The following is a 27780-nucleotide window of genomic DNA, read 5'->3' on the forward strand; positions in this document are numbered from 1 at the left end:
TCATAACACCAATTTTAACAAATAATGAAACATCAGGCGCTTGAGAATGAAACTATGAATAAAAAACTGAGCCAATAGATGAGCACTTTTTGGCCGAGATAAATAAACCACCAGTGGAGAGAGCACTGGTCTGATGTTCACTTTACCAACATTGTTAACAAACAAGCACTTGGTTGATGCAGTGTGGCTGACCAGATATAGCACTGAGATCTGTTACTACTGTGCTGATTTGTACTACCAGAGACCATATAATTGTATGGTATCTGGTACTACCCCTCTGAGGAGGACAAACTGATCAGAATCAGACTGAAACAAAGATTCACTGACTAACTTATGAAAAGAGGGCAGAACATTCCTCACCATTAGCATTTGTTAAAACGACCGAATGGACTCCAGTAAACTTAAAACTTAAAACCCTTGATGCTTGCTTAGTTTCTCTATATTTCAAATTACCTGCCCTTGATTTCCCTTTGATCATGTACGTTGGCACAATTACCTCCCCTTGATTTCCATTTGCCAGTTTGACTTGCTACGCTACCAGGTCTGTAGTTCCAATCAGAATGTGGGTTCCAAACCACTCTTGTTAGGCCGGCAATGTGAAAAACAAGGTGGTACGTCCCTGAGAATATGACTGATTTTGCAAGAAATTCAATATAGAAAAACCTTGAACAAAAAGAAAGGCCTAAAAACCTTTACAGTGGAACAGACGTCTTTTTGTCAAGTAAACAGGCTTTTGAATTTTTAGGCACGCATTAAGTATCTCTCTTACCATTTCGCATTTGATTGGTTGGTAAATGCTGATGGAACTCAAGGGCAGGTAATCTGAATGTTAAACCATGCATATGGATCATGGCTTTACCAAAATGTGAGCCCTGGAAATGTTGGGCCTGCACGTCTGCATCTCAACATTACTATTTTTTATCCAGAGACACTAACCTCAACAAGAGACAATCAAAGCTTGGAAAATTTGCCTCTAATAAGGCTATCTTGGGTGAAACTGGGCGCTGTAATATATTTGTGTCAAGTAGAATAAGAATAATAAAATATTGGCTTAAATTATTGAGAATGGAATCATTTAGATACCCAAGGCAAAGTTATATTTTCTTAAAAATGCAGGATGATAATGGCAAGCGAAATTGGACATCAGAGGTTAGACAATTACTTTTTTCAACTGGCTTCTCTTATGTGTGGATATCGCAGGATGTTGGAAATGAACAGAGTTTTCTATGTATGTTTAAGCAACGCCTTGAAGATATTTTTCGACAAGAATGGTTGATGTCACTTAATGACTCGAATTTTTTAGAATTTTATTCCTCCCATAAAACTTTGTTAGAGCCTGAATTTTATATCACACACTTGCAAGATAAAGGTCTGATGAGGGCGTTTTGTAAATTACGAATAGGTTTCCATGATCTGAGAGTTGATCATGTACGTAAATCCAAAAGAGACTTGCCAGATCTAAGTGTATCCATTTGTAGACACTGTAATCTAGGGTATATTGAAAATGAATTTCATATATTGTTTGTGTGCACAATGTACTCCGACTTAAGAGCCAAATATCTGCCATTTATTTCATTGCCTGTTACAGATAAGCACACACTGTCCAATCTTATCAATGCTAGAAATATTGATGTTATTAAAGCAACCGCATTGTACTTAAAACATGTATTCAAAGCAAGAACTGTAAATCACAACACGTGACCTGCATAAAATGTACCTGTATTTGTACTGTAGGCCTCAAGGCCCTAAATACTGAATAAACAGAATTGAGAATTGAATAATCATTTATTTGGGGCACATTTCATACGTGTACAAATTGATGATGGGAGTGTTTATCTGTTTATCAAAACAAATTACCAATTGCCCCAAATCAGCTGGCTGGTAGAATGTAAACATTTGTCCCATTCAGACAGCTGTTCATATACAATGTAATTTGTATCATGCATCATGGTACAGGCCTGTGTGTATCTGTGCCTGTACATAAAAGGCCCCGTCTTGAAATGAATCAGTACAATATTTCAAACCTTGTATAGTCTGGTTCATAATTATTGAGAATTTTTCTTCTTACTTTGAGCTATCCTAACACCTCAACTGATTCACTGATACTTAAAACTAAGTAATGGTATAAGGGAGGTAACTCATCTTGGCCTACTGAGTATAGTACAATTAGAGTTACCTCCCCTGAATTTGTAGCAGACGTCATTTTCCTCAGCACTGTCAACAATGTCTGCTGAAGATAAAAGAAGGTTGATTTTTGAGTTGTGTAATCAAGGAATTGATGATGTAAATACATTGGCAGAGAGAACAGGAACTCCTCTTTCTACTGTGTATAGGATTAGGAAGAATTTTAAAGAGGAAAAGGATTTTGGGCACCAGAAAGGAGCAGGGAGACCCAGAAAATTGGACTTCTCAGATCGCGTCCGGCTGGGAATTTTAGCGTCTAAAAAGCAAAGGGCAAGCATCTCCAACATCAGGTATGAAATGATAGAAAGGGGATCAACAGTTGTATCAAAATCTACAGTTAGAAGAAATTTGATTGATCTTGGATGGGAAGTAGAGACTAGAATTCCTTCTCCTCTCATGAAACAAGAACATAAAGACAGGCATGTTGAGTGGTGTTTGGCACATGAAAACTTTGACTGGGAAAATGTGATTTTTACTGATGAAAGCTCAATATGGGTATATCCCAATAATGTGAAAATATTGACAAAGTCTGCGTCAGCACCGTTGTATCAACGACCTAAATACAGCCCAAAGTTTCATGTATGGGGAGGGATATCCTTATTAGGAACGACCCCGCTGTGTGTGTTCGAGGGAAATCTGACAAGTCAACGCTACACTAACATATTAGATAATTTTCTCCTTCCAAGTGCACATGTGTTTTATGGAAATGACTGGATTTTGCAGCAAGATAATGATCCTAAACACACCGCAAAACATGCCAAGCAGTGGTTTCAGGAGAAAAATGTGACTGCATTACCATTTCCTGCATATAGTCCTGACATAAATCCCATTGAGAACATTTGGGGGATGATGAAGGAATGTGTGAATCAAAAGGGGTTGACAAAAATTGAAGACATGAAGAGAGAAGTGGTCCGATACTGGGACAGCATAACTCACGAGACACTAACCTCTCTGATAGGAAGTATGCCTACCCGTCTTAGACTGTGCCGTGAAGCTCAAGGAGACTTGATAAAATATTAAATTGTTACCTACACAACATGAAAAGGTCAGTTCACTTTCACAATACATTCAATTTTATCTGATTTGTTCTCGTTTAATAATATGAAATGCTTTAGCTATTCTCAATAATTTTGAACCATACTGTATATACTTACTCCCAATCAAACGTTTAGACTCACTAGTGTAAATTTAGTCACCTCCAAACTAGATTTTGCAAAATATTTGATACTGTTTAAAGGTACTGTTTACACACGAACTGGTGTACTGTAAAACAAATTCATAATGTAGAAAAGATTTTTGTCATGAGTTCAATAAATGATGAAACTCAAAGAAAATTAGCAAGCTCTTAACATAACTTTACACTAACATGCAGTTGTTAACATGCATGGTATTTGCAATACTCAGCAATTTGTTGTATGATCCTCAATTGTTTCATCTGCAAAAGGTTTGCAGTTGGTTCAGGAAGTTAGTGGAGCAATTCATCTTTGCCGTAACCACATATGTATCTATATAACATACAGTGAATACTTTATGTGAGTCCAAATTTTTGACGACTGAAAACACTGTCTACTGCATAACTTGTCACATGAAACTCTTACTTTTGAAAATATCAAAGAATTTGTGTTACACAATGTCCATCTAGCACTAAGGAGTATGATACCACTGCATTAAAGCTGTACATTACTTGCAACTTGGCATTTGATTTGCTGAAGAAACATCATCGAAGGAGAAGAATAGAGGCCAAACTGAAACCATTAGCTCAAAGCTTCTTTGCATACAAGCAGACACTCTTACCATACAACCAGTCAACCATGACATATGTGTATACCATGACATGTGTATACCATTACACACGTGTATACCATTACACATGTGTATACCATTACATATGTGTATACCATTACAAATGTCATGTCTATATGTATTCATCCATTTTAAAAATGGTGATTTACATTTGGGTGGAAACAATTTTGAGTTAAATCAACTGAATCTAGGGGTTGCTAAGGACAACAACTTTAGATTGACCTTTCAATACAGGAAATACACTGTATGGCAATGATCCATGCATCTTTATTGAAATGTTGAACTCACAAAAGAAACTTTGTTATCCATGAATTTGTCATCATTTTGCTTCTCAACTTCCAAAGCCTCACTTGAGGGAGAAAATATCCTTTTCTGATCATTAACAAATGAGACTTTTCTTCCCCAGTGATTTTCCACTGAGGTTGTTTTTTTGATGATGTGTTATTTTTTCATCATAAGCATATGCAGTTACTTTTATCTCTTATCCTCCCTTTTAATGAGATACTTCATAAGGCTTAGTGTAAACATTGGATGTAAACATTGGATGCTGTGTTCAAGCAAGGCTGAGCTTAAACATTTCTATTGCTAAGTACACTATTCCTGCACCGGTGAGATTCTGCATAGTTCTTAACTACAAAGCGATGAAATATCTCCTTCCTCTTTCCTCACAACAACTGCATTGTTATTTATCCTCGTCAGCAAAGCTCCAATCTTATCCACATCAAGTTCGGACTTAAAGTACTTTTCTAGTTCAATGTCAACATCCCGCACATTCAGTTCTCTGTCGACATAAAACACGATCCCAATAAACACATCTTTGAAAGGTGCGTTGTCGTTATCACATATTCCATGTAACAGCAATGAAGCCGAAGGTGACAATCCTTCAAGGTGATCAATAACCACAGATCGACCGCTCTTGAAATTAGCCCTTATTTTATCATCAAGGCTTTCCTTCTGGTGCCTTGCTTCAAGATGGTTCAAAAGACTTGCATCCACATAGCCATCATCTTCGACACTGCTCGTCAGATGGTTAAAAAGGGAGGCAACTCTTCGGGCCAGACAGCTCGCAGTCATGGGATGGTCTTTCTGGACAGCGAACAAAACAACTGCAGGGTATTCAGGGTCCGTGGCATTGAGAATATGTTTCACTGATGACTTGATGGTTTTCCATGTTCTCTTGTCCTGAGACTTGAAGGACGACCGAAGGTCATCAACTGTGGACACAAAATCCTGAAAGCTTGGACTGCGTGATGGTGGTTTCCTATGGGACTTTGAGTACAGAAATCCAAAAATGAGGAGGGTTACCAACAATCCTATCCAGATGATGGGTGGCACTGAGGGTGATATCTGCTTCCTACGTGATGGAGTACCTGGAACAATCAGGAAACATAACAGACAACAGGATTGAATTAATTATCTTCTGGCATTTGTAAGAATGCATTGGGTTTGATGTTGCTTTGAACAATATTCCAGTTAAATCATGGTAATGATACAGGTCACACAGTGTTCTCTTATCAGGCATATTCTGAATTCTGACTGATAAAAAGTTAGGACGTCCGGTAGTTTCACTGAATATTATCTAATATTATCAAATTATCTCTGTCAGTTTTTTATTTCTCCTTGAAAAAGATCATGTTTTCACAATGACACGGTGGTGTTGTCACACAAAAATAGCAGTTTCAGAAAAAGAAAACAGGATAAAGTTAAAGCATTGATGCATTTCAATACCCTCTACATATCTGATTGCTTGTAAGGGTTCAAGGTCTTGTGCACAAAGAAAAGCGTGATCACTTGACCAATAAAATTTACAAATGACCGGTATTTGAAATACTAGCCAGTCATAATGTCAGCTGTAAAAAAAATAACAGCAGAAACACTTGTCACAGATGTTTACCATCTAAAATAAACCCATGAGGACAGTTATGGTAGCAGTAAACTGGCTGAGATGTGAACCCACAAACATAGGTTTTTGACATGCCTAAGAGATTTTCTTTCTTTTTTGTTTAACGCAGCACATAGCAATATTCTACTGTCAGCAATAAGACAGCTGTCTGTGTATAATCAAGTCTGGACCAAACAAACCAGTTATCAATGTCATGAACATCAATCTTCGCATTTGGGATAAAACCCAGCTCACTCACTTTTTATCTCACAGGACCTTCACTTTTCCTGAAAGGACCAAGGGTGTTAAACCACAAAGCTGGGTTAAAACTGGAATTCTGATCAATAAGGTGTTAAAAAACAAACGCTCCATCACCTATTGGTCCTATCAGTTCTCTGTAGTCACTGATGCTTCAGAAATTTGTTTTATACCAAAGTACAAAATGTTAAAATGTTCAATATGTGTAGTGATTTCAGGGTCACAAGTTAAAGTCTATGATGCTTGGCATTAGAAATTTGTTCTATACCAACTTACAAAGAGTTAAAAATGGTAAATACTTGTATTGATTACAGTGAGATAAGTTCAGGATTCAGGCCCAGCCCTTAAGCTTATTTGCAGAAAACTGAAAGTTGGATTGTTTAACTGCCAACACTATCAGTTACTCCACACCATAAGCTCAGTTGGACATTTGGTGCTGGTGTGCTGAGTATCCAACACTGGTCAAACAAAAAAAATACTGTGATTCTGATTATACCTCTTCAAAATTTAGCGAAGGTCAATACGATATTTTTTCACATTATTATTTAGAAGTAAAGTACAAACTAATAATACATTTATCAATGAAGGCTGCGGTCATCACATCGACTTTCTCTATCAGAATGACCGACATCTGTCAATGCTGGGGAAAGCTAATGGTATCTGAAAACATATCTTACTCATTTCGCTTTAAAAAAATAGGTTCAGTACCAGAATTCAAGTGTTGGTGGAGTTATCAGAACTACAACATTTTCGGGGACGCCTTTTTAAAAAATCAATAGATTTACTACCTGCAAGCCTTTCATCTTTTTGCATTGGCGGCAAATCCGGATATAGTTTCTTGTAATTGGGTGAAACATCACTACCAGACACATCTCCGCGACGGTTTGCTCGATGTTGAAGAAAAGGGGATGTGTCATTATCGGACACATTCCCCTGAAGTTTTCCCCTCGGCTGAACTTTAGGGGATGGAGTCATAACTATTGGAGAGGCTCTGGTAGTGACAAAGCTGCTGTCAACATCATCTTCCTGTGAGTCTGTGTACATATCATCATCTTCATTGTCCTCATTGTTATTATCTCGGTATGATAGACTGCTGGTGTTATGGGAAGTATTGGGGGTCGTTACCCTCTGACTCCTGTTATTTGCAGGTGGACTGTCTGCATCTGAACCTTTAGATGAATTCAAATTCCTAAGATAGTGACCACCCTTTATCTTGCTTGGCATGGTGGAGGTCTTTGGTCTGAAATCAAAAAGTTGTCATTTTAAAAAATATGAGACATCAGTGCAGAAATATGATGCTACATCAGTCATTTCAGTGGAAGAACAAATATCAGGATAGCATTCTTTATTGCTCAACTCAAAAAAAACCCCAACACCGACCGACACAGACCAGTATCTCCTTTTCACATCTATTTAACCAACCTCTACAAGTTAACAAAAAAATAATAACATAGAAATAATCACCACCATAGCCAAGAGACTATAGCCAAGTCAGCTATAGCCCTACAAGCTGAGCTAGAACACCTTTGTCATGTGTTCATAAATCAGTAATCAGTAATCAGCTGGCCTAGTCAAACCATCAAGACCAGCCTCATCCCAAGAGACAAACCCATACTTGCCTACCCCACTTGCCTTCAAAGTGTATTCATGGTGGCTAAAGAGTATATTTTGAGGTTTAAAAATGTACAATCTCAAAGGAATATAATCTGGCTGGTCCCAGCATGTTTACTGAATACACAATAATAATATCTGCATGGCAATATGTACAATACACATACTTGGCTTCTTTATTTCATCTGCTTATTCAATGGTTGTCAATGCCTTGGTCATCCATTCTGTTGCCATTCATAAGCATTTGGAATAAATCGGCAAGACTCGGGTACTCGGCAGCAATGATAAACAATATTGGAAGAAAAGACAAGGACATGCTTAATGATGGTTAATACTAAAAGTTGAACTACAGAGTGGAATGAAACTATTTCTTGATGAATATGGCTCAACTGGCATACAATCTCCTAGCTGACATCCATAAATCTGGCTTTTTCAACTCCTTTTTCCCTTGTGCTTGTATATACTTATTTACATATCTGGCTTCCTGTACATCAATATAAATATAAACTACTGTTCGTCATTTCATCATCCACCTTATGAAAGGGCAAGAACTAGCCCAGAAACTTTGTGAAAAATAAATGAAGAAGTTGTTATCCTTAGGATTTGTGTAGTAATAGTGTGTCAGTTCAGATCAAGAAAACGATGGGACTCTTCCGGAAGTACATTTCTGTATTCTGATTTGGGCCATTCTCTTCCCACAGAGGTTACTCCTGTCATATCTACGTAATCTATTACATTTATAAATTATTTTCGCTTTATGTGGGAAGATATGACAGGAGTAACCTCTGTGGGAAGAGAATGGATTTGGGCAAGAGTATCCTGGATTAAAGGTTTTTTGACGATGTTAGACAAAAACATAATTTTTATGTGTAAAATCGTTTATAAGTCTTTATTTTACTAACCTTGAGTGATAAAGGATATATTCAGCTATTTCAAACAAAAATAACTGTCCCCTACAAAAAGGGCACCGAAAACAAAGTATCAGTGTAACTGTTGTTGCTTGCCACATCTGTCAATGGGTTTTCAATGCAGTCTAAGTAAACTTATCCTCAGTACTTTTTGATACACTCCACTACTGAGTCTAACAAAACCTCATGGGAGGTTGCATCAAGTAATCTTTGAGACTGACCAATCAGAACACAGCTTACCAAATCGCAAAAGTGCACATTCGCACATACCTTTTGAACTTTTTATCCGAAACAGGTTCGTACCCGAATGCTATTTAGCATACGCTCGCTTGTGGGTGATCCACATGGCGTACATACTATGATAATGGCAAGTAAACAGTCGCTGAAAATAGTGTTTTTGGCACTATTCAATGATGTTATCTTGCGGAAATATTAGCTAATGGTAACCATGTCAGAAACAGAAACCCCAAAGCGTATATACTGCAGGTCAAATAACTGTGTTATATGCAGAGTTTTGTTTGTGGAGAGATCTGTGTCAGTGAGCTGAATATTTTGAAATTCCCTCCGATTCCTAAATAGTAACTTTTGTCTGATTGGTTAAATCTATTTAACTGTTTCGCATTTGATTGGACGGTCATTGGTTGCTCAAAGGTTACCGAACGCGACCTTCTACTAGGTTTTGTCAGACTCAACTAAAGGTATGTTTTCCTTCTAACAATTTAACGAATGTGTGAAAGAAGTTTTTATTGGCAGAATTTAGTCTGTCTTTGTGGTGAATTGAGAATAGAAGCCAGTGAGCTATAACATACCGACTTGAAACTTTACTATAAATATACTGTCCTAATACTGACACTAATACCATTATATTTTACTTAAACTGAAGTGACAAAACAGTTAAAGGGGCACTGATGCGGAGCATTTTCCGTGGACTGGTGTAAACTTTTGTTATTGTTTTTCTCCCGTGAGTACCCGGATGATATCCCAGAATTCGTGACTGGTTCGTGACCTCTGCTGCGCAGTCCGTAAGCGCAATTGATAGTTTAATTATAGACAGATCAACTGAGGTGAAGTCAATTGTACTTCATTACAAATGTATTATGAAAACAAATGAAACACTTAGAAGGTTAATCATCTGCCAGTGGTAGAAATGGTAAAAAACTATTAGGACGGAAAAATAACGAAGCCAATGTACGTCTCTATATTTTGTCTCATAACCCTAATTAGTTTATTGTCATATTTGTATGATTCTGAAAATTAATAAAAGAACACACGATTTGCTTATACTCATAGTAAATTTCTAACATAACAGCAACATTTATACATTGTATAGATTGCCAATGTGGATCCTATTTCACACACATACGCGATCTAGTGTGTGTTTTCTGTCATATAGATTCTGCTGAATGCTACAACAAATAAATTAAAACAAAATGCAAATAATGAACGTAAAACAGACTAATTTTACAGCAACAGTGTCAGGCTACTACCTTGTTCAGGAATGTATCCATCAATATCCACGTAAAAGAAATCGTATTCCATTCATCTGCAGCTGGTAAATAATCCTGCTCTGTGTCGCGTGTCTTACAACTGTCTCATTTGCGAAAAAGTAACACATCGTTTCACGTCTTTCGTTGGTGAACTAGATAAACCTCTCATTGGTCTCCCAAGATAGCACACCTGGCAACTAATTGTATGATGTCCACTATTCGAAGTAATTTAGTTGACCAATATTGAGCAATCAATCAATCAACGCAAGGGTGGTTAATTCTTTGAAGGGAGGATGTTGTTTTTGCACTCACACTTTACGACAGGGTGTAGTCATCTACACACACTGCCCTTTGACAAATCCGCTAGAAGAACAAAAGTAATTAATCAATCAGTGTGTTATCGGATAATCCTTTGATCGATGTTTGTTTTTGTAACTCAGGTGATAAACCCTCTTGCATCACTTACATGCACATATTACATAACATACAATACATTTGCCATTACAGACCTTAATTTATAATGTTGAGTATTTACTCCAGACAGGAGAAATGCCAAATGGGAACCTTTGTTGAGTAACCGAAGTGGTGTTGCTACTAGTTATACCTGTTATAAATTCATGAATTGACCATCAAGAGAATGATGACAAATAACACGTGTAGGTTTACACCATCAAACGCGAGTTACAGCAAGGAAGATGTAATCTCTGTGTCGCATGCAGCCTGAAAACACTTATGGGCCGAAACTGTTTTGAGGATACCAACGGAATTTCGTTACATAAGGAATACACACAGGCATTTGCTGTGTACTTTGGTAAATAAGTGAAATAAGTTTTTTTGTACGTAAGACAATTTTCAGATTTCTCTACCAAAGCCAAGGTCATCGTTTTTTTGTTTACGAATTCAAATAAATCAACTGTGTGTTTTATTATCATAAATAATAAACCATTGTAGCTACCATAGCTACCAAAATTTACGTATGCTATTTGCTATCACAGCTCAACCAACACTCAAAACTACCTAAATATACAGCTTTGCAATCTTCCGTACTGAAACAAATGGCTTGCTACGTGCCTGTAGACATCATATTTTCATGTAACATGATTAAATATCGAGGTTAAAAACACAGAAATAGGATCAAATTGGATCAGTAAGTATACCATCCAAGCATCCGAAAAGAACTACACTGCTGGGATATATGGTTACGATCAGACAGGGAATACCATGGATATTTTTAAACAAATGGCATGTGATGGGCATCCGGCCTCCTGACTGTTTAAGTGAAGAAATTTTGCTAATATGGACAGGAGCCCAGTTCCTTAGTTCGTCACGGTCGAAGGAGTGGGCAGTGACCAATTTGCGGTCTGCTTTCGTAATTAGACCGTTGGCGAGAAGCATTATTCGCTCCGCATCAGTGCCCCTTTAACCCACAGGGGCTTGTACTGATGAAAACAACACATCCTGGGTCCGACAAGCCTACACTGATATCCGTATATATATATAATCCTTCTTTATATGTATATGGATATCAGTGTAGGCTTGTCAGACCCAGGATGTTTTATTTTCAGCAATAAAAGCCCCTCTGAGTTAACCTAACTTCTAGATGTAGGATTTCAGTTGTTGAAACATTCAGTAAAAATATTGTAATCAGCACTTGAAAATAAACTGGGCTCAATCTTAAATACTACGCTGCCACCATATTGGCTACACTAGTTACGAGACACATGTTCAGCGGCTTTTCGAGGAGTTTCTTCTCCCCCTCTATATAGGCTCCCTGGTTGTAAGTAACATTAAAACTAACATGGTTAGTCTTGTTTGAGCTTTCACTTTCACTTTTGATAATTTCAGTTCGAGTAGCACTGAGCTTGGATTGTTTGCACGTAAACCTCTACAACTCTCATTCTCTTTACGCGTACCTCAAAGTGCTTACTGTGTCGTTTGAAGTCAGTATGTCATGTGATCCATGCGAAGTACCATTCAGGTGCTCCAAGACGCCTCTTTCAATCTTTGCGCTTCGCGACCCCAAGCGGAGAAATGCTCCTTATGTTCTTAAAAAATCCTGCCAAAGTAAGAGTCTGCGAGAAACATAGTCTTTATGGCTACCACATGTTAGGAAAAACTGAAAATGTATATATATTTGATCTGTCATTGCAAAATAAGAATTTGCCACTGATTTTCATTATTGTAAGGGATCAACGTCGCTTTCTATATTTAGATAATACTTGAGCTGAGCTCCGTCTCTACATATTACGAGCTGGGCATACGCAGAGAGATCTGAAAACCTCATTACATATAGCTCAGCGTCATATCGTAGGCTGGGCCCCGTCTCGCATATCACAAGGTGGCTCGCGCAAAGGGAGCCGGGAACCAGCTTACGTCATATCGGGGAAAACCCAGTTGAATCTACGGTAAACCGTTTGTTGGTTGCCTTGTTGTTTCAGATAGAATACAAATATTTTGTCTCTTTTCAACACAACAGTAAAAAGCTACAATCGGCCATTTTGAAGAGGACTCAGGTAGGGATACGCGGTGAAACGTTTACAAATAGAGGCATATTTAAAAATTTATCATGGCGAAAGTGTTTCTGAAAATGTTCGTTATGTACAGTTAGTTATACAGAACACACTTCGGAATACGCGTCACGTCACCCTAACCCAAACCCTAAACCTAACCAAACGTTAACTCGCTTGCTTTGAAAGATATCAGGTGTCGGATATAGTGTAATCTAGCCAAACATTCAACTTAAAAACATGAGAGCCATGATATTGTCAAAGTCATTCATGACTCATCCATTAAAGGGGCACTGATGCGGAGCAATTTCCGTGGACTGGTGTAAACTTTTGTTATTGTTTTTCTCCCGTGAGTACCCGGATGATATCCCAGAATTCGTGACTGGTTCGTGACCTCTGCTGCGCATTCCGTAAGCGCAATTGATAGTTTAATTATAGACAGATCAGCTGGGGTGAAGTCATTTGTACTTCATTACAAATGTATTATGAAAACAAATGAAACACTTTGAAGGTTAATCATCTGCCAGTGGTAGAAATGGTAAAAAACTATTAGGACGGAAAAATAACGAAGCCAATGTACGTCTCTATATTTTGTCTCATAACCCTAATTAGTTTATTGTCATATTTGTATGATTCTGAAAATTAATAAAAGAACACACGATTTGCTTATACTCATCGTAAATTTCTAACATAACAGCAACATTTATACATTGTATAGATTGCCAATGTGGATCCTATTTCACACACATACGCGATCTAGTGTGTGTTTTCTGTCATACAGATTCTGCTGAATGCTACAACAAATAAATTAAAACAAAATGCAAATAATGAATGTAAAACAGAATAATTTTATAGCAATAATGTCAGGCTACTACCTTGTTCAGGAATGTATCCATCAATATCCACGTAAAAGAAATCGTATTCCGTTCATCTGCAGCTCCTTTGCGAAAAAGTAACACATCGTATCACGTCTTTCGTTGGTGAAAACCAGATAAACCTCTCATTGGTCTCCCAAGATAGCACACCTGGCAACTAATTGTATGATGTCAACTATTCGAAGTAATTTAGTTCACCAATATTGAGCAATCAATCAATCAACGCAAGCGTGGTTAATTCTTTGAAGGGAGGATGTTGTTTTTGCACTCACACTTTACGACAGGGTGTAGTCATCTACACACACTGCCTTTTGACAAATCCGCTAGAAGATAAAAGTAATTAATCAATCAGTGTGTTATCGGTTAATCCTTTGATCGATGTTTGTTTTTGTAATTCAGCTGATAAACCCTCTTGCATCACTTACATGCACATATTACATAACATACAATACATTTGCCATTACAGACCTTAATTTATAATGTTGAGTATTTACTCCAGACAGGAGAAATGCCAAATGGGAACCTTTGTTGAGTAACCGAAGTGGTGTTGCTACTAATTATACCTGTTATAAATTCATGAATTGACCATCAAGAGAATGATGACAAATAACACGTGTAGGTTTACACCATCAAACGCGAGTTACAGCAAGGAAGATGTAATCTCTGTGTCGCATGCAGCCTGAAAACACTTATGGGCCGAAACCAACGGAATTTCGTTACATAAGGAATACACACAGGCATTTGCTGTGTACTTTGGTAAATAAGTGAAATAAGTTTTTTTTAACGTAAGACAATTTTCAGATTTCTCTATCAAAGCCAAGGTCATCGTTTTTTTGTTTACGAATTCAAATAAATCAACTGTGTGTTTTATTATCATAAATAATAAACCATTGCAGCTACCATAGCTACCAAAATTTACGTATGCTATTTGCTATCACAGCTCAACCAACACTCAAAACTACCTAAATATAAAGCTTTGCAATCTTCCGTACTGAAACAAATGGCTTGTTACGTGCCTGTAGACATCATATTTTCATGTAACATGATTAAATATCGAGGTTAAAAACACAGAAATAGGATCAAATTGGATCAGTAAGTATACCATCCAAGCATCCGAAAAGAACTACACTGCTGGGATATATGTTTACGATCAGACAAGGAATACCATGGATATTTTTAAACAAATGGCATGTGATGGGCATCCGGCCTCCTGACTGTTTAAGTGACGAAATTTTGCTAATATGGACAGGAGCCCAGTTCCTTTGTCCGTCACGGTCGAAGGAGTGGGCGCTGGCCAATTTGCGGTCTGCTTTCATAATTAGACCGTTGGCGAGAAGCATTATTCGCTCCGCATCAGTGCCCCTTTAAATTTTCCCTTTTATTGCGAAAATGTATCTGGAAATGTTCAGCTCAATATACCATTGTTGTCAAAGGCACATGACCCTTCCATTTATAATTCCTCATGGATTCAATGTTTTGTAGCCTAAGGTAGTCGTATCTCACACATAGTTTTCAGTTAGACCAGAGACCATATAATATAATATCTATTATATGGTCTCTGGTTAGACAAAAAACTTGTCTATAGTATTCAATTACTTGCGTTTATTTATGAAGTAATGCCACCAGTATTAGAGTAACATTATCCAGGTCATGCAATTTAGACTCGTTCAGCATTAGCCCATTCCAAGCATGCTTGTCGTTAGTCCAGTATATAACTAGACGACTTCGCACTATACCAAGGTGTGCTCGATGTAGGCCTTGGCTGGAATATGAGTTTATTCATATGAACTAACTTATCGTAATACCACAATCACAAAGCATCCAGTAAATGTGTGGTTATGGGCAAGGAAAGCTACTTTCTTAATTATAAAGAGGAAAGTAGGGGTAGCTTTACCGATCATAGAGGATGGGGTGTGTCACTGTATGTGATTACGGAAATGTAGCTTTACCGGGAATGAAGGCAATATTACTGTATTCACCATATTTAATTTGTTGGGGTTTGCTTGCCATATATTACAAACAATGTAAATGAAATAAATGTATATACATGTAAAATGTAAGTTTACACAAAAAATATTCCTGTAAGCAGTTACTACCATTTCATCATTGTAATCCTCACATCACTCCAGTTTTAACAGTTCAGATACACAGTCAACATATTCCATATCATCTATGTCCTGGTTCCGTAGATCTTGACTCAGGGATCTAAGACGACTGTCTATCTGCCGGTAGCGGCATTTCCTCTGTGGAGCACTAGGGTAGGTTGTTAGTCGGGCACAGGACACTTTGCTCACTGACTGCTCCCTTTTGAACACTCCAACGACTTCAAAAATATTGGGGTGACTCTTTCTGGCTTGCTGATTAAGTTTGTGATGGGACCCTTCTAGGTGGTTATTTGTCCTTGGTCCTTCGTATCCGAAATGGTTCCACACCAATGGGGAAAACTGGTTACCCTCCACCCACGAAGCAGTCACATAATCCATGAATGATCGCAGTTTGAGGTCATTGAAGCTGTCAGCAATACAATCTAACCAAATATTATCTACTTTGTCAAGGGGGCACAGGGGAAGAGCAGCAGCTCGACGTACTATCCTCCGCACATCATTGTCCTCCTCGTTGTTGACGAGGTTCTCTTTCTGAACTCTCCTCCAGAGGCACTGACAATAATGAAAAAAGCACCCCCGAAGATGGGTTGTTGGGGAGAAAGCCGATCTTACTGCATTATGGGCTGCCAACTGAAAATCCAGCTGAACAACAGGAGGACTGAAATGCAAGGTCAGGGTCTCAGCCAACTGATGAAGGTACTCGAACACAGCAGAGTAAGTTGTCTCCTTCCTATCTGGTAGTAGTCCATACACTAGGGGAAACATGTGTCCTTGGAACTGGGCTTGAATTGTATATATCTGGTGGAAGAGACGAGGTGCAGCAAAGAATGTTCCGTCACAATATATTGTATCAGCGTCACAGAGGATCTTCATGTTCTTGTCTGTGGTGAAGAGGAGGATGTCGTTGCTGATCCGATGAAGGAATCTCTCGCCAGCTTCTTTCTCAGCCCACTTGTCCTCAAGATGAATCTCAGGTCTGGAAGCAGGCAGTCTGGGAACATTCCTGTGTCTCTGTCTATACATGATTGTCTTCACAGAGTTGAAAGATGGAATCTCTGGCAGCAATCCGTCTGGAAATCTGTCATGGTTGCGCCGGAGAAGTGAAACCTCATCGTCTTAGATTGTTGGTATGGGGGTACACTCTTCCTTGGATCTAGCAATGAGTCTCGATTTGAACGGGGCAACCTCCATTTCGAATGGTACAGCAGGATGTGTGTGTTCTCCTTCTTCCACGGCATGAAGTCTGCTGTCTCTGTATGCAAAAGGAATATTCATGAGTTGATATCCAAAAGTACATCCTCGCTTACGCTCGGGAGTACATTTAACATATTAACCTCTCTCTATATATATACTTAGTTCTACCTATCTATCATCGTTTAATATTTCAAAATTTTTAGTTTACCCTGTAATTTGCTTAGCAATAATGTATCAATGTAAAATACAATGTACTACCTTGTAGTCGAACAAGCAGGACATCTCCAGTATTTCTTTTCTGCCTGACTTCTGCGACACCTGAACTTGTATCCATCAAAAAATAAATGTTGTCCTCCGCGCACTATGTCAACGAACGTTACTATTACTTGTGCATTTGCCATGATGACTGAAGGTATAGGCCCATCAGATAAATATATATAATGAGAGATAGGAAATTGACAAACATGAATAGATGTGAGTTGGAGGCGGATGTAGTTCTCATCAAAATTGTAAACATCACACCCTTGGATGCTGTACTCTGTGATCCTAATAGGAAACAAATCGCATTAAAAAAGAGAAAATCACAGGGGTTGTTTTTTCCATTAATCGGTAATTGTCAGGGTTAACTAATCACAGTGTTTATTCAGTTAAGTAGCTTTGGCGGTACAATCTTGCGTTGGAGAAAGTAGCTTTCCTGGAACTACGCCAATTTAAAAAGTAGCTCTCCCGGGCCGACACCAAATATGTGAACCAGATTACTACCAGTACGATTAGGATTAGCTGGTTTTTGTACTCCCATCTGTCTGGTCTTTTCAGTTAGTGTAGGGTATTTTGGAGCACTGCCCATTTTGCATGATCAGTCAACCATAGCCATTTACTGTTTCAAATCTAAATAAGTTTTTGGAAGGTGGGCAGCAGTTCAGTTAGGAGTAGCAGGATTAAGTGCCAGTCATTTGTTATGTGGTATCCTTGATGACTGCCCCCATCAATTCCCCTCAGTGACCAGCATGTCTAATAGGGACCGTTCATGATTTCTGGCTGTGGGGTGAAGCCCCCGTTCCCCACTCCACACAGAGAGACACAGACACGGACACAGACACACAGAGAGACACATGCACACGCACGCACGCACGCACGCACGCACGCACGCACGCACGCACGCATGCACGCACGCACACAGACACAGAGGATTGGTTCCATAATGCTGGAATATTGTTGTGTGTGACTTTGAAAAACAAATGAAATCTGATGAGTGAAACAAGTACATGAAAGCTTCTAAGGTAAGTTATACTCATGTAACCTGTTTGTGTTTATCCTGATATGTTCATCATGTTGGCAGATGCACTGTTGTGAGCTGTGAGTTCAAGAGACGACAATGAGTTGTGAGCAGATTTACAGCCATCGTGATCTGGAGGTGGGAGATCTGGTGGAGTTCAAGCGAGGGCTGTATTCTCATTGGGCAGTTTACATAGGTATAATGCCCATATCAGGGCAGGACAGTATTCTTACTGGTTTATTAACATGGGTGTAATGCTCTAAAATATTACTTTTGATGAAATACTTCTGTGTATTACAGTGTTTAAAACTCCCAAAATTTCAAGCCAGAGAGTCGGACTGGTAACTTGAAAATATTATGAATCCAGATACAAACTTGCCTGTCCAGTGTTCAACATTAAAAACGAAAATAATCAGGTTTCTGAATACTGTCTTTAAGGCATGTAAGCTACATGGCCTGTTTATAAATCTGTTTTATGTTCTGCGTCACAGCCACAATCAATATCTGACAAATCTGAATCATTGTCTGAGTTGGCAGTGCAATTTTTTCAGCAGCAGGAACCTTATCATCATCTGCAGCTAAATGCTGTTGAAACACAACGACAGTTTTCAAGCATTTTTGGACCTTGGTCAGGTCAGGTCTTCTGTGATGATTTTGATTCCATCTGAACCTGTCTGCTGATACTATGAAAAGTGTACTCTTAGCCAGTTCGACAACTTAGGGATAAAACATTTTTATATATATCTACCAGACCACCGGACTGGCAGCTTTTGAAATTAGACCGTCTGAGATGAAAATAGACTGTTCCGGAAGGTCAGGTAGATAGGAATTTTAAACACTGGTATTATCACTAGAGCATATCAGGGTAGTACAGTATTCTCACTGGGCAGTATACATAGGTATAATGCTCTAAAATATTATTTCGATAAAATACTTGTGTGTGTTATCACCAGAGCATATCAGGGTAGAACAGTATTATTACTGTTCAGTGTACATAGGTATAATGTGAAGAAATATTATTTTCATAAATACCTCAGTGTATTATCCCCAGAGCATCTGAAAGTACAGCAGTATTTTTACTGGGTAGTTAACATACGTACAGCCCACTGTTAACATAGACAGTCTTAGTGAACATAGTCGAAGTATTATTTGTTGCTGTCTTCCACTGAGTCTAACAAACCCTAATAGGAGGACACATCAGATTGACCAACCAGAACACAGCTTACCAAATTATAAAAGTGGACATTCGCACATACCTTTTGAATTTTCACCTCGAAAAGGTTTGAAGCTGAACGATTCCAAATGCTGTTTTCGGTATGATCACTTCTGGATGATGCACATGGATCACTTGCTTGATAACGGTATTAGCACCAACATCGAAATGTCGCACCTATTGCAATAAATAAGTTAACTATCCATAGAACTTGGTTTTCCTTCATCTATACAACTTCTGAAATGACTTTCAAAGAAGTTACATGGTGTACGCTACAACACTGTAAACAGAGAGTAAACAGTTGCTGAAAAAAAACGTTTTAGCGTTTTAGTCATTATTCAAGGATGTCAGCTTGTGGAAATATAGCTAATGATATCCATATCACCAGAAAGGCCTATAGAAAGTGAATATGCTGCAGGTCAAATATCTGTGTTTTATGCAGATTTTCGTTTGTTGAGGATCAGTGTCAGTGACTGGAGAATTTTCCAAATCTCGCCAAACCCTAAAGAGTAGCCTTTGTCTGATTGGTGAAATCCACTTGTTTGTCTGGCATTTGACTTGAACGTCACAATCGTTCAAAGCTCACCTGATGTGACCTCCTACTAGGGTTTGTTAGACTCAGTGTATTTTTGCAATGATAGGTTTTCAACATGTACATAAAATGTCTTGTGGTGACTGTGATGAAAAAGCATGACTTTTTATGAATCACATAATCCTTTGTCTCAGAAAAAAAGACAAAATGATTGGAATCCTTGTTGATTTTATGATGATAATTACTCATTTTTGAAAAAACAACAGTGATTTTCTTTCAAAAACCCTGACTGAATAAGTGTGGCCCTGGAATGTTTAATGTAGAATTTATTGGTGAATGTGAACATACAAATGTCATTTTGTGTGTCTTACACGATTCAAGGTTCATGATTCACGTTTTCTGGTGTCCCCTACCGTGATGTTTGTGAAATTTTCTAAAAGTGGTATAAAGCCAAACTCATTCATTCACTCTTTGTAATAGTTGACAGTCACTAATGGTCATGAATTAAAATCTAGATCATGACAAGACTCAGCCCAGGTTGCTGGATTCAAAGGTTTGTAACATGATCACTGATAGTATCCTATTCAGCAGTGGCTGAGTGGGTTGGATGGCTTACCTTGTGTGCTGGCGATTATGTGCCTGACAATTAGGTGTGGGTTCAAATGGTTTATGGGCCTTAACTCAACATAAGTACTAGATTTGCCGAGGAAAACACCAAGCATAACATGTGTTGCATTTAATGAATTCAAGTGAATCCAAATCCACAGTATACCCTGATAAAAACTCTGTTTGTCCAGAAGAAAATGTAGCATTATAACTGGGTAGTTGAGCTGGTGTCTCCTGTAATGAGCCAGGAATGGCTGGATAATCCCAGCATTTATTGGCAGCAGATAACTTCTTTTTGTAGGTGGCAGGAAGTGTATCATCACATGTGTTATCCTATCTGAGATTACAAGACTACTTAAAACGTAAATATGATAAACGAGTTTGTTCAGTGAATTTGAGTCATGTCATTTAACCAATTAAGGTATGCATACTACATGTAGTCAGTGTAAGTGGCATTATAAGTGGAGGAAAATGACTTTTTGTGTCAAAAACCATTGGCAAATGGCATTATATCTGGTTTGTATAGCCGGAGTATTATACATGCAGGAAATCCGTTCTGGCAAAACATGGCATTATCCTGATGATAACCAAGGGGCACTGTATACTGATGCTTACTTCCAGGAGGTGGAGAGGTCGTTCACCTGGCAGGGGAAGAAGATGATGGGCTGGGTGGCGTTGGGGGAAGACACGTTTTCACTATCAGTGGTAAAACATTTAACAAGGCCGTGGTCCGTGTTGACCAGTTTGACGTTGTTGCTGGAGGAGACAAAGTCTACAGAAACAATACCAAGGACAAGAAGTGGACGTAAGAACGCTGGATTCATTCAGACTTACACATGTGATGGATGCGTTGTAATTGTTTTTTGTTTAATGCAGCGATATGTTAATGATATGACAGGGGTCTTTCAATAATCAAGTTGTAACCTGACACTCCAGTGATCAACAGCATGAACACATTAGGTGCCTCTTAGTTTTGTATTGTGCTTTGAATTTAAGTTCTGATGCCAAAATGTATGCCATTGAATAACCAATGGTATATTTCAGGTATTTTATGTCAAACATGCATGTACTCTTCCTTTCATTTGGAACCCCTGAAGATCTTGGTTAGAAGTGAACTTCGGCCCTTTGTCATGACGAGCCAAAGCTTTAACCACCAGACTACCCCATGCAAATAATTCCAGTATGGATTCCTGCCAAAGTAGTCCCAGTATTAGAATTGGACATCAGTAACCCATACTTGTCGTAAGGACCTGTGAAGGTCCCGGGGTAGAATAAGCCTTCAGTAACCCATGCTTGTCATAAGAGGCGACTAACAGGATCGGGTGGTCAGGTTCGCTGACTTGGTTGACACATGTCATCATTCCCAATTGCACAGATCGATGCTCATGTTGTTGGTCACTGGATTGTCTGGACCAGACTCGATTATTTACAGACTGCCGCCATATGCTGGAATATTGCTTAGTGTGACGCTTTACTGACTTGGCTGACACATGTCTTTGCATCACAGCTGCATAGATCAGTGATCATGATATTGACCCTTGTATTGTCTAATCCATACATGATTATTTACTTAGCTGTTATTATTAGCTGTAGTGTTGCTGAGTGAGGCGATAAACAAAGAGCAAAGGTTTCTTGCCCAATCTTGTTTGGTATCCTCCATATCTGCAGGACTTTCCTTTTGTTGAACTAACTTCAGCCATGGCTCCAATTAAGATGGTTCTGTGATATTCTGATTTCTGAAATTATCAGCCACTAAGTTTCATTTGTGGTTTTGGCTCCTTGGCTTTACAATTTACCTTCTTTGCCAGTTTTTGTATTTATCTGAACATTTGATTTCTAGGTACAAAATCCATGAAAATCGAGGTCCTTTAATCCATTGGTTGGTTTTTTGCTTATCACTTCACTCAACAACATTCCAGGCAGCATTCTTTAAATAATGGAAAAGACAATCCCATGATCAACAGCACGAGCATCAAGCTATGCAACTGGGATGACATGTATCAACCAAGTCAGCAAACCTGACCATCCAATCCTCTTAGTCGCCTCTTACTACAAGCATGGGTAGCTGAAGACCAGTTCTAACCGGGATCTTCACAGGTTTCCTTTAATTTGTGGCATTGGTTTATGTTGGATTATCATAATAATATTTATTTATAATGCACCTATTCCACATCCTAAAGCATGCTCTACGCTAGGTCTGGGACGGGCCCTAATTTTCTACCCATGTAGCCCACCTGCTATTAATCTACCCTACCCGGATACTTGATGTGTTAATTACTAACATCTAATTTGTAAGAAATGGCAATATATCCTTCAGCTCAGAGGTTGAAATTTTGGAGTGTTTCAATATCTTAGTCTGATTCATGTACTATATTCGAAACAGGTTACTGTAAATAATATCTACATCTCCAAAGACAATATAACCTTTTAATCATGAAAGAATAATATATTGTATCGTTTGATCTATTTGTCACATGATCATGACACGTGCAGGAAAAGACACAGGCACCCGGGTCCAACTCAATACTCACCTGTTCCAGGTGTCTAAGTTACCCTTCCCAGCCCTACTGTAAGCCGTAGAGAATATTTACACTGGAACATTTACTTCTGAAATCATAAGCAGTATGCAGAGAAATGGTTTGTTTTAAATCTGGACTTAACAATGTCATGTTGCTGTCAGAGCCTTTAATGGCACAAGAGAAGCTCCAAAACACAATTTCAGAGTCTGAGAATAACTGGTATCCAAAGGATTTCAGTTTGTAGGATGGGAGGACAAGTAGATTTTGTGTGTTTGAGTGCATGCATGCGAGGACATACTTATGTAGGAGTTCAGACAAGTGAGAAGGAGCCAAACCATGGAGTCACTTGTATGTATGTTTTATTCAAATGTTAGCTCTGCAGAAATAGAGGATGATATTTGGTGTCTCCATCTGTACTGTTTTTCAGTCCATTCTCAGCAGCCGAGATTGTAAGAAGAGCTCTGTCTAAGATGGGTCGTGTTGGCTACAACCTCATCTTCAGTAACTGTGAACATTTTGTGTCTTGGTGCAGATACGACATGGAAAGGAGTGATCAGGTTTGTCAGCCTTAGTGGTTGATTAATTACTTATTATCATGCATATCTCAGTGTGTGAGTGAGTAAAAAGTTGTCGTCACTTTGACACTACCTCCTAAATATTGTGAATGCGACAGTTGTATTAAATATGATAAGTGGCAGTCACAAACTACAGTAAAACAATAATAAATTGTCACAAGATTAGCCTAGTGGTTAAAACATTCGCTCTTCATGCCAAAGATCCAGGTTTGATTCCCCACAGGGCTACAGTGCATGAAGCAAATTTCTGGTATTCTGTTGTTTCTTTCTGAAATATTGCTAAGAGTGGAGTAAAACTGAACTCACTCATTCACTCTAGCTAGTTAAGGTTTGCAAATGATAAAAAATATGGATGGCCTTACTTAGCATCATGTTTTGTGTTTGAAGTACTGAGATGGTGACTTAAACTGTGATGAAATTCAGATTATATGTGCAGCAATGTGTAAATCGGAACATTGACCCAATTATACATTTGGAGTTCCTGGAATGTTCTTCACAATGGAACACTTGATTTTATGGTTCAGTTTTTGTTGTGTTTAGGTGGACAGTTTCAAGACTGGGTTCATGGTTGGGTTAGCAGCAGTTGCGACAACTGCCATTGTTTCGTTCCTCGGAGGAAGAAGTAAAACAAAGGAGAAGAAGGAAGAAGAACCTCACTAGATGTTTTATCATCCCTATATATCCAGTGTTTTAGGCACTCTGTGAAGAGTATTATTGTCTGGTCCCAGATCATGTCATTCCATTGTTTTAACTTAAAATTTAAGTGTTTACTCTTTCTGAATACTCAAACAATGTCAGGTAACTGTAATCTGTTTCTGGTCCTCAGCCACATTATTTCAACCTCTGTTTTAGGCAGTTATCATTTTCTAAATACTTAATCAAGGGCAGGTAACTGTAATCTGTGTCTGGTCCTCAGCCACATCATTTCAATCTCTGTTTTAGGTAGTTAACACTTTCTAAATACTTAATCAAGGGCAGGTAACTGTAATCTGTTTCTGGTCCTCAGGCAAATCATTTCAACCTGTTTTTAAGCCGTGAACATTTTCTAAATACTTAATCAAGGGCAGGTAACTGTAATCTGTTTCTGGTCCCCAGCCCTGTTTTAAGGACTTTAAACCAAGGGCTGGTAACTTGGAACTTTTTTTTCTCTGAACCCAGGCCTTTGGTGTGTGGTCAATTTGTAGGTTTTAGGAAGGTTATTGCATCGTTTTTTGTCAAGCACAGATTAGATAGATCTCTAATGAACTGTAATGAGTGACATGTGGGTTTTGTTATAAAGTATTGCATGATTTTTTTATGCAAATGAACCTGGAACAAGTGAAAGATTACACTGTTGATAAATGTGCAAGCAATAACATCACCATTGTTTTATATTTGCACAATCAAATTACAATGTTGATCAATGTGTAAGCAATAACATCACCATTATTTGATATTTGCACAATCAAATTACACTGTTGATAAATGATAAATAATGTCACTAGTATTTCGTAGTCACATGTCTCAAAAACACCCAGAACATGTTGTCGTGTTAATACTTCCTGCCCCATAGTTTAACAGGGGCCATATGGACAGAGTGTGCACTCTCCTGCAATTGCAATTACAATACTTCTAAAAAGACACGTTGGTTTTACTGTTACGACCTCAATTTTCCAAGTTGTTTTCGTAGAAAAAGTCCCAGTTGAGTTAGGGATGTGAGAGATGAAACTGGGGACTTCAGTTCCCGAGTAATGCTCTTTGGCACATGGGTGAGAGTATTTGTCATGTGACTGAGATATTCAAGGATGGGTAACTTGTCCTGAATTACCCTCATGGAACATTGTGCAGGGTCAGCTTCAGAAAGCGTAAAAAGACATTTTAAATTTGAAAGTCAGATTTTTTCATTTATTTTTAGTTGGGATGTGTAGGGTTAGGAAAAAACTATTTATGAACCATGTGAATATGTTCTTTGGACACCATATATATATTCTAGTTTTCCTAAGTTTCCAGAATTCGACATTTGATTTGAGAGATAAGAGTCTTCCAACCTCAACACAACTGTGATTATAATGGGTGTCATTTATAGTAAATACTCTCTAGCCAAGTTTTAAATGCTTGTTATCCGGACATTTACACAATATTGGTTATTGGTAGGGGAAGTAACACAATCAGAAACATTTGATTAATATGATTTATACAATTTGTTTGATTTCACATAATTTGAAACACAACTGAGAACATCTGGTAGCATTATTACTGCCCGTTTTCTGTGTTATTACTCATGAAATTATCTTTTCCTGTTGGACCTTCATTATTAATCTTAGTAAAGTCCTTTTTTCAATTTATTGATGGTATGGTTAAGAGCGAATGCAGCTCTATGCCATACATTTTGTTTACTAGACTTGCTGTGTGGTCGGGCTAGCTATTCTCAAAACGTTTGTAGCCCTACAAACTATGACCATTATTGACACATTGGTTACGATCAAAGGAATTGATAGTGCTCTGAACATTTCAAGAATCAGGGACAAGGTCACCAGAATCAGCATTCTTGTGCTGGCTGCTGGCTACCTTGTATGTAGATTGTGATCTCATATCCCTAACAAAGGTTTGGCGGCATAGTCCATGACTGAAATATATCCTGGGTGATTGAGGATTGGTGCTATGAATCGGAAGCCAAAACCACTATATATTATTTTATTTTCATATCTCAATTTTACCTTCAAAACAGAATTATTCTTTTTTTAAACAACAAATATTTAGCAGTATGTCTCATCATGCTTACCATAGGTATAAAATTCATAGACAGGTTACAGTAATATTTCTGTAGTGATGAATAAGAAGCTATGAACACAATGCGCATAGCTTTATGCCGTTGAGCTTTACGCATGTTTGTGACTATTCATCAAACTTAGTGGTTACTTAACTTCATTCAAGTGTGTTAGTATGTAATACTGAAACAAAAAAATCTTTATTAATTGAAAAATGCTTTTTTACAAATAATAGTTATTTTTGTTCCTTCTTTTGATCATCATGTCATGACTATCAAGGATGACATTCTTTCTCAACTGACAATCCAATGATACTGAGTGTCCATGTGCCTATTTCTCAGTGCCATAATCATCTCAAATGTTGTGCATGTGTTGAACGAGAATATATTTATATACAATGCCATGAAAAGATGTTCATTAAAATGGATACATTTTCTCTGTGAGTATAGAGCAGTATTTTTTGGTGGTTGGCATTTTATAAACAGGATGATCTGATGCAGCCATTTTGTGCCTTGTTTCATTGTTGACAAATATTAGAGCACCACTTGCCTATCTCCTTCCTGCTGATGAAATTACTAGAATACAAATTGCAATCATATCGTTTTACAAAGCAAGGACTTAAACATATTTATATTTGTCCATTGGTCTAACTTTGTGCGCTTAGAAAAATAAACTACAAGTCTATATTGACTTTGTAAACAATACGTATTGATGAATGGTATTGTTCATAGTTACAGGGAACAAGGAACTTTTTCTTTGAGGTACATATTTTCAGTGGTGAGAATGACAGTGACCGTATTGCCATTTTCTCAAAATGATTCTCTATTTGCAAGCAATGGAATAAACAGTGAAATAAACTTGAACAAATGTATTTGTATTTATATTTCTTCCTCCCAGATCTAATTTGAAGGCAGTGGGAACAATAGAAGAAAATAATCTTTAACCTTGTATTTTATAGTTAATTGCTGACAGTTCTGTTTCAAAGATTAAATATTTTGAACTATATATCACCATGTTCAAATAGGTAATTTTTGGACTTCATCACTTGATGGCACAATGGTTACTGGCAAATATATATATTTTGAGATCATTTATATGCCAGTGACAATGTGCTATTGATGATTCAGACACATCATAATGTTGTTGAAATATTGTTGCCTATGTGTTTTATACAAAAGTTACAAGTTTGATATTAAAGGATTCATACAAGGATATTCTGTGTTTGTTATTTCCTCTGTCACGGTGTGGTTTGTTTGTGTTTTGTTTAACCCTGTCTTGAAGCTTTTGGGGTGCATGTCATTGTATCCCAATTGCATAGACTGATGCTCATGACGTTGATCACTGGATTGAATGGTGTTGGTCATTGACTCTTGAAGATCAACAATTAGTATTCAGAAACCGAAGTTCATCTTAAGAGGCGACACACATTTTTGTTTGGTTATGCACCTCATTGTAATTCATTTGCATCATGATATATCATGTCATGATATCAGTCACT

The 27780-nt window shown here is 37.9% G+C and overlaps 3 protein-coding genes across 4 annotated transcripts; 1 reads left to right on the forward strand and 2 right to left on the reverse strand.

The window, feature by feature from the left end:
- Positions 1 to 1766: 1766 nt before the first annotated feature.
- LOC137273567 (torsin-1A-interacting protein 1-like) lies at positions 1767 to 12482 on the reverse strand. Of its 2 annotated transcripts, none has more exons than XM_067806315.1 (3): positions 12061 to 12482; positions 6916 to 7367; positions 1767 to 5357 (listed from the first exon to the last, which is right to left on the reverse strand). In XM_067806315.1, the coding sequence occupies exons 2-3, from the start codon at positions 7349 to 7351 to the stop codon at positions 4615 to 4617; spliced, it is 1179 nt and encodes a 392-aa protein (XP_067662416.1). In that variant the 5' UTR covers positions 7352 to 7367; positions 12061 to 12482; the 3' UTR covers positions 1767 to 4614. The 2 variants fall into 2 exon arrangements, with proteins under 2 accessions (XP_067662416.1, XP_067662415.1); XM_067806314.1 differs by having other exon boundaries at positions 12047 to 12181.
- LOC137273569 (phospholipase A and acyltransferase 2-like) lies at positions 12483 to 27496 on the forward strand. Its single transcript, XM_067806319.1, has 5 exons — positions 12483 to 12646; positions 18154 to 18286; positions 21063 to 21246; positions 23388 to 23517; positions 24076 to 27496. Exons 2-5 carry the CDS (start codon positions 18190 to 18192, stop codon positions 24193 to 24195), a joined length of 531 nt encoding a protein of 176 aa, XP_067662420.1. The 5' UTR covers positions 12483 to 12646; positions 18154 to 18189; the 3' UTR covers positions 24196 to 27496.
- On the reverse strand, positions 15636 to 16643 carry LOC137271728 (uncharacterized). Its single transcript, XM_067804138.1, has one exon. The coding sequence runs from the start codon at positions 16641 to 16643 to the stop codon at positions 15636 to 15638; it is 1008 nt and encodes a 335-aa protein (XP_067660239.1).
- Positions 27497 to 27780: the final 284 nt, after the last annotated feature.

This window comes from Haliotis asinina, chromosome 2 (genome assembly GCF_037392515.1).
Source record: "Haliotis asinina isolate JCU_RB_2024 chromosome 2, JCU_Hal_asi_v2, whole genome shotgun sequence".
NCBI classification, from domain to species: Eukaryota; Metazoa; Mollusca; class Gastropoda; order Lepetellida; family Haliotidae; genus Haliotis; species Haliotis asinina.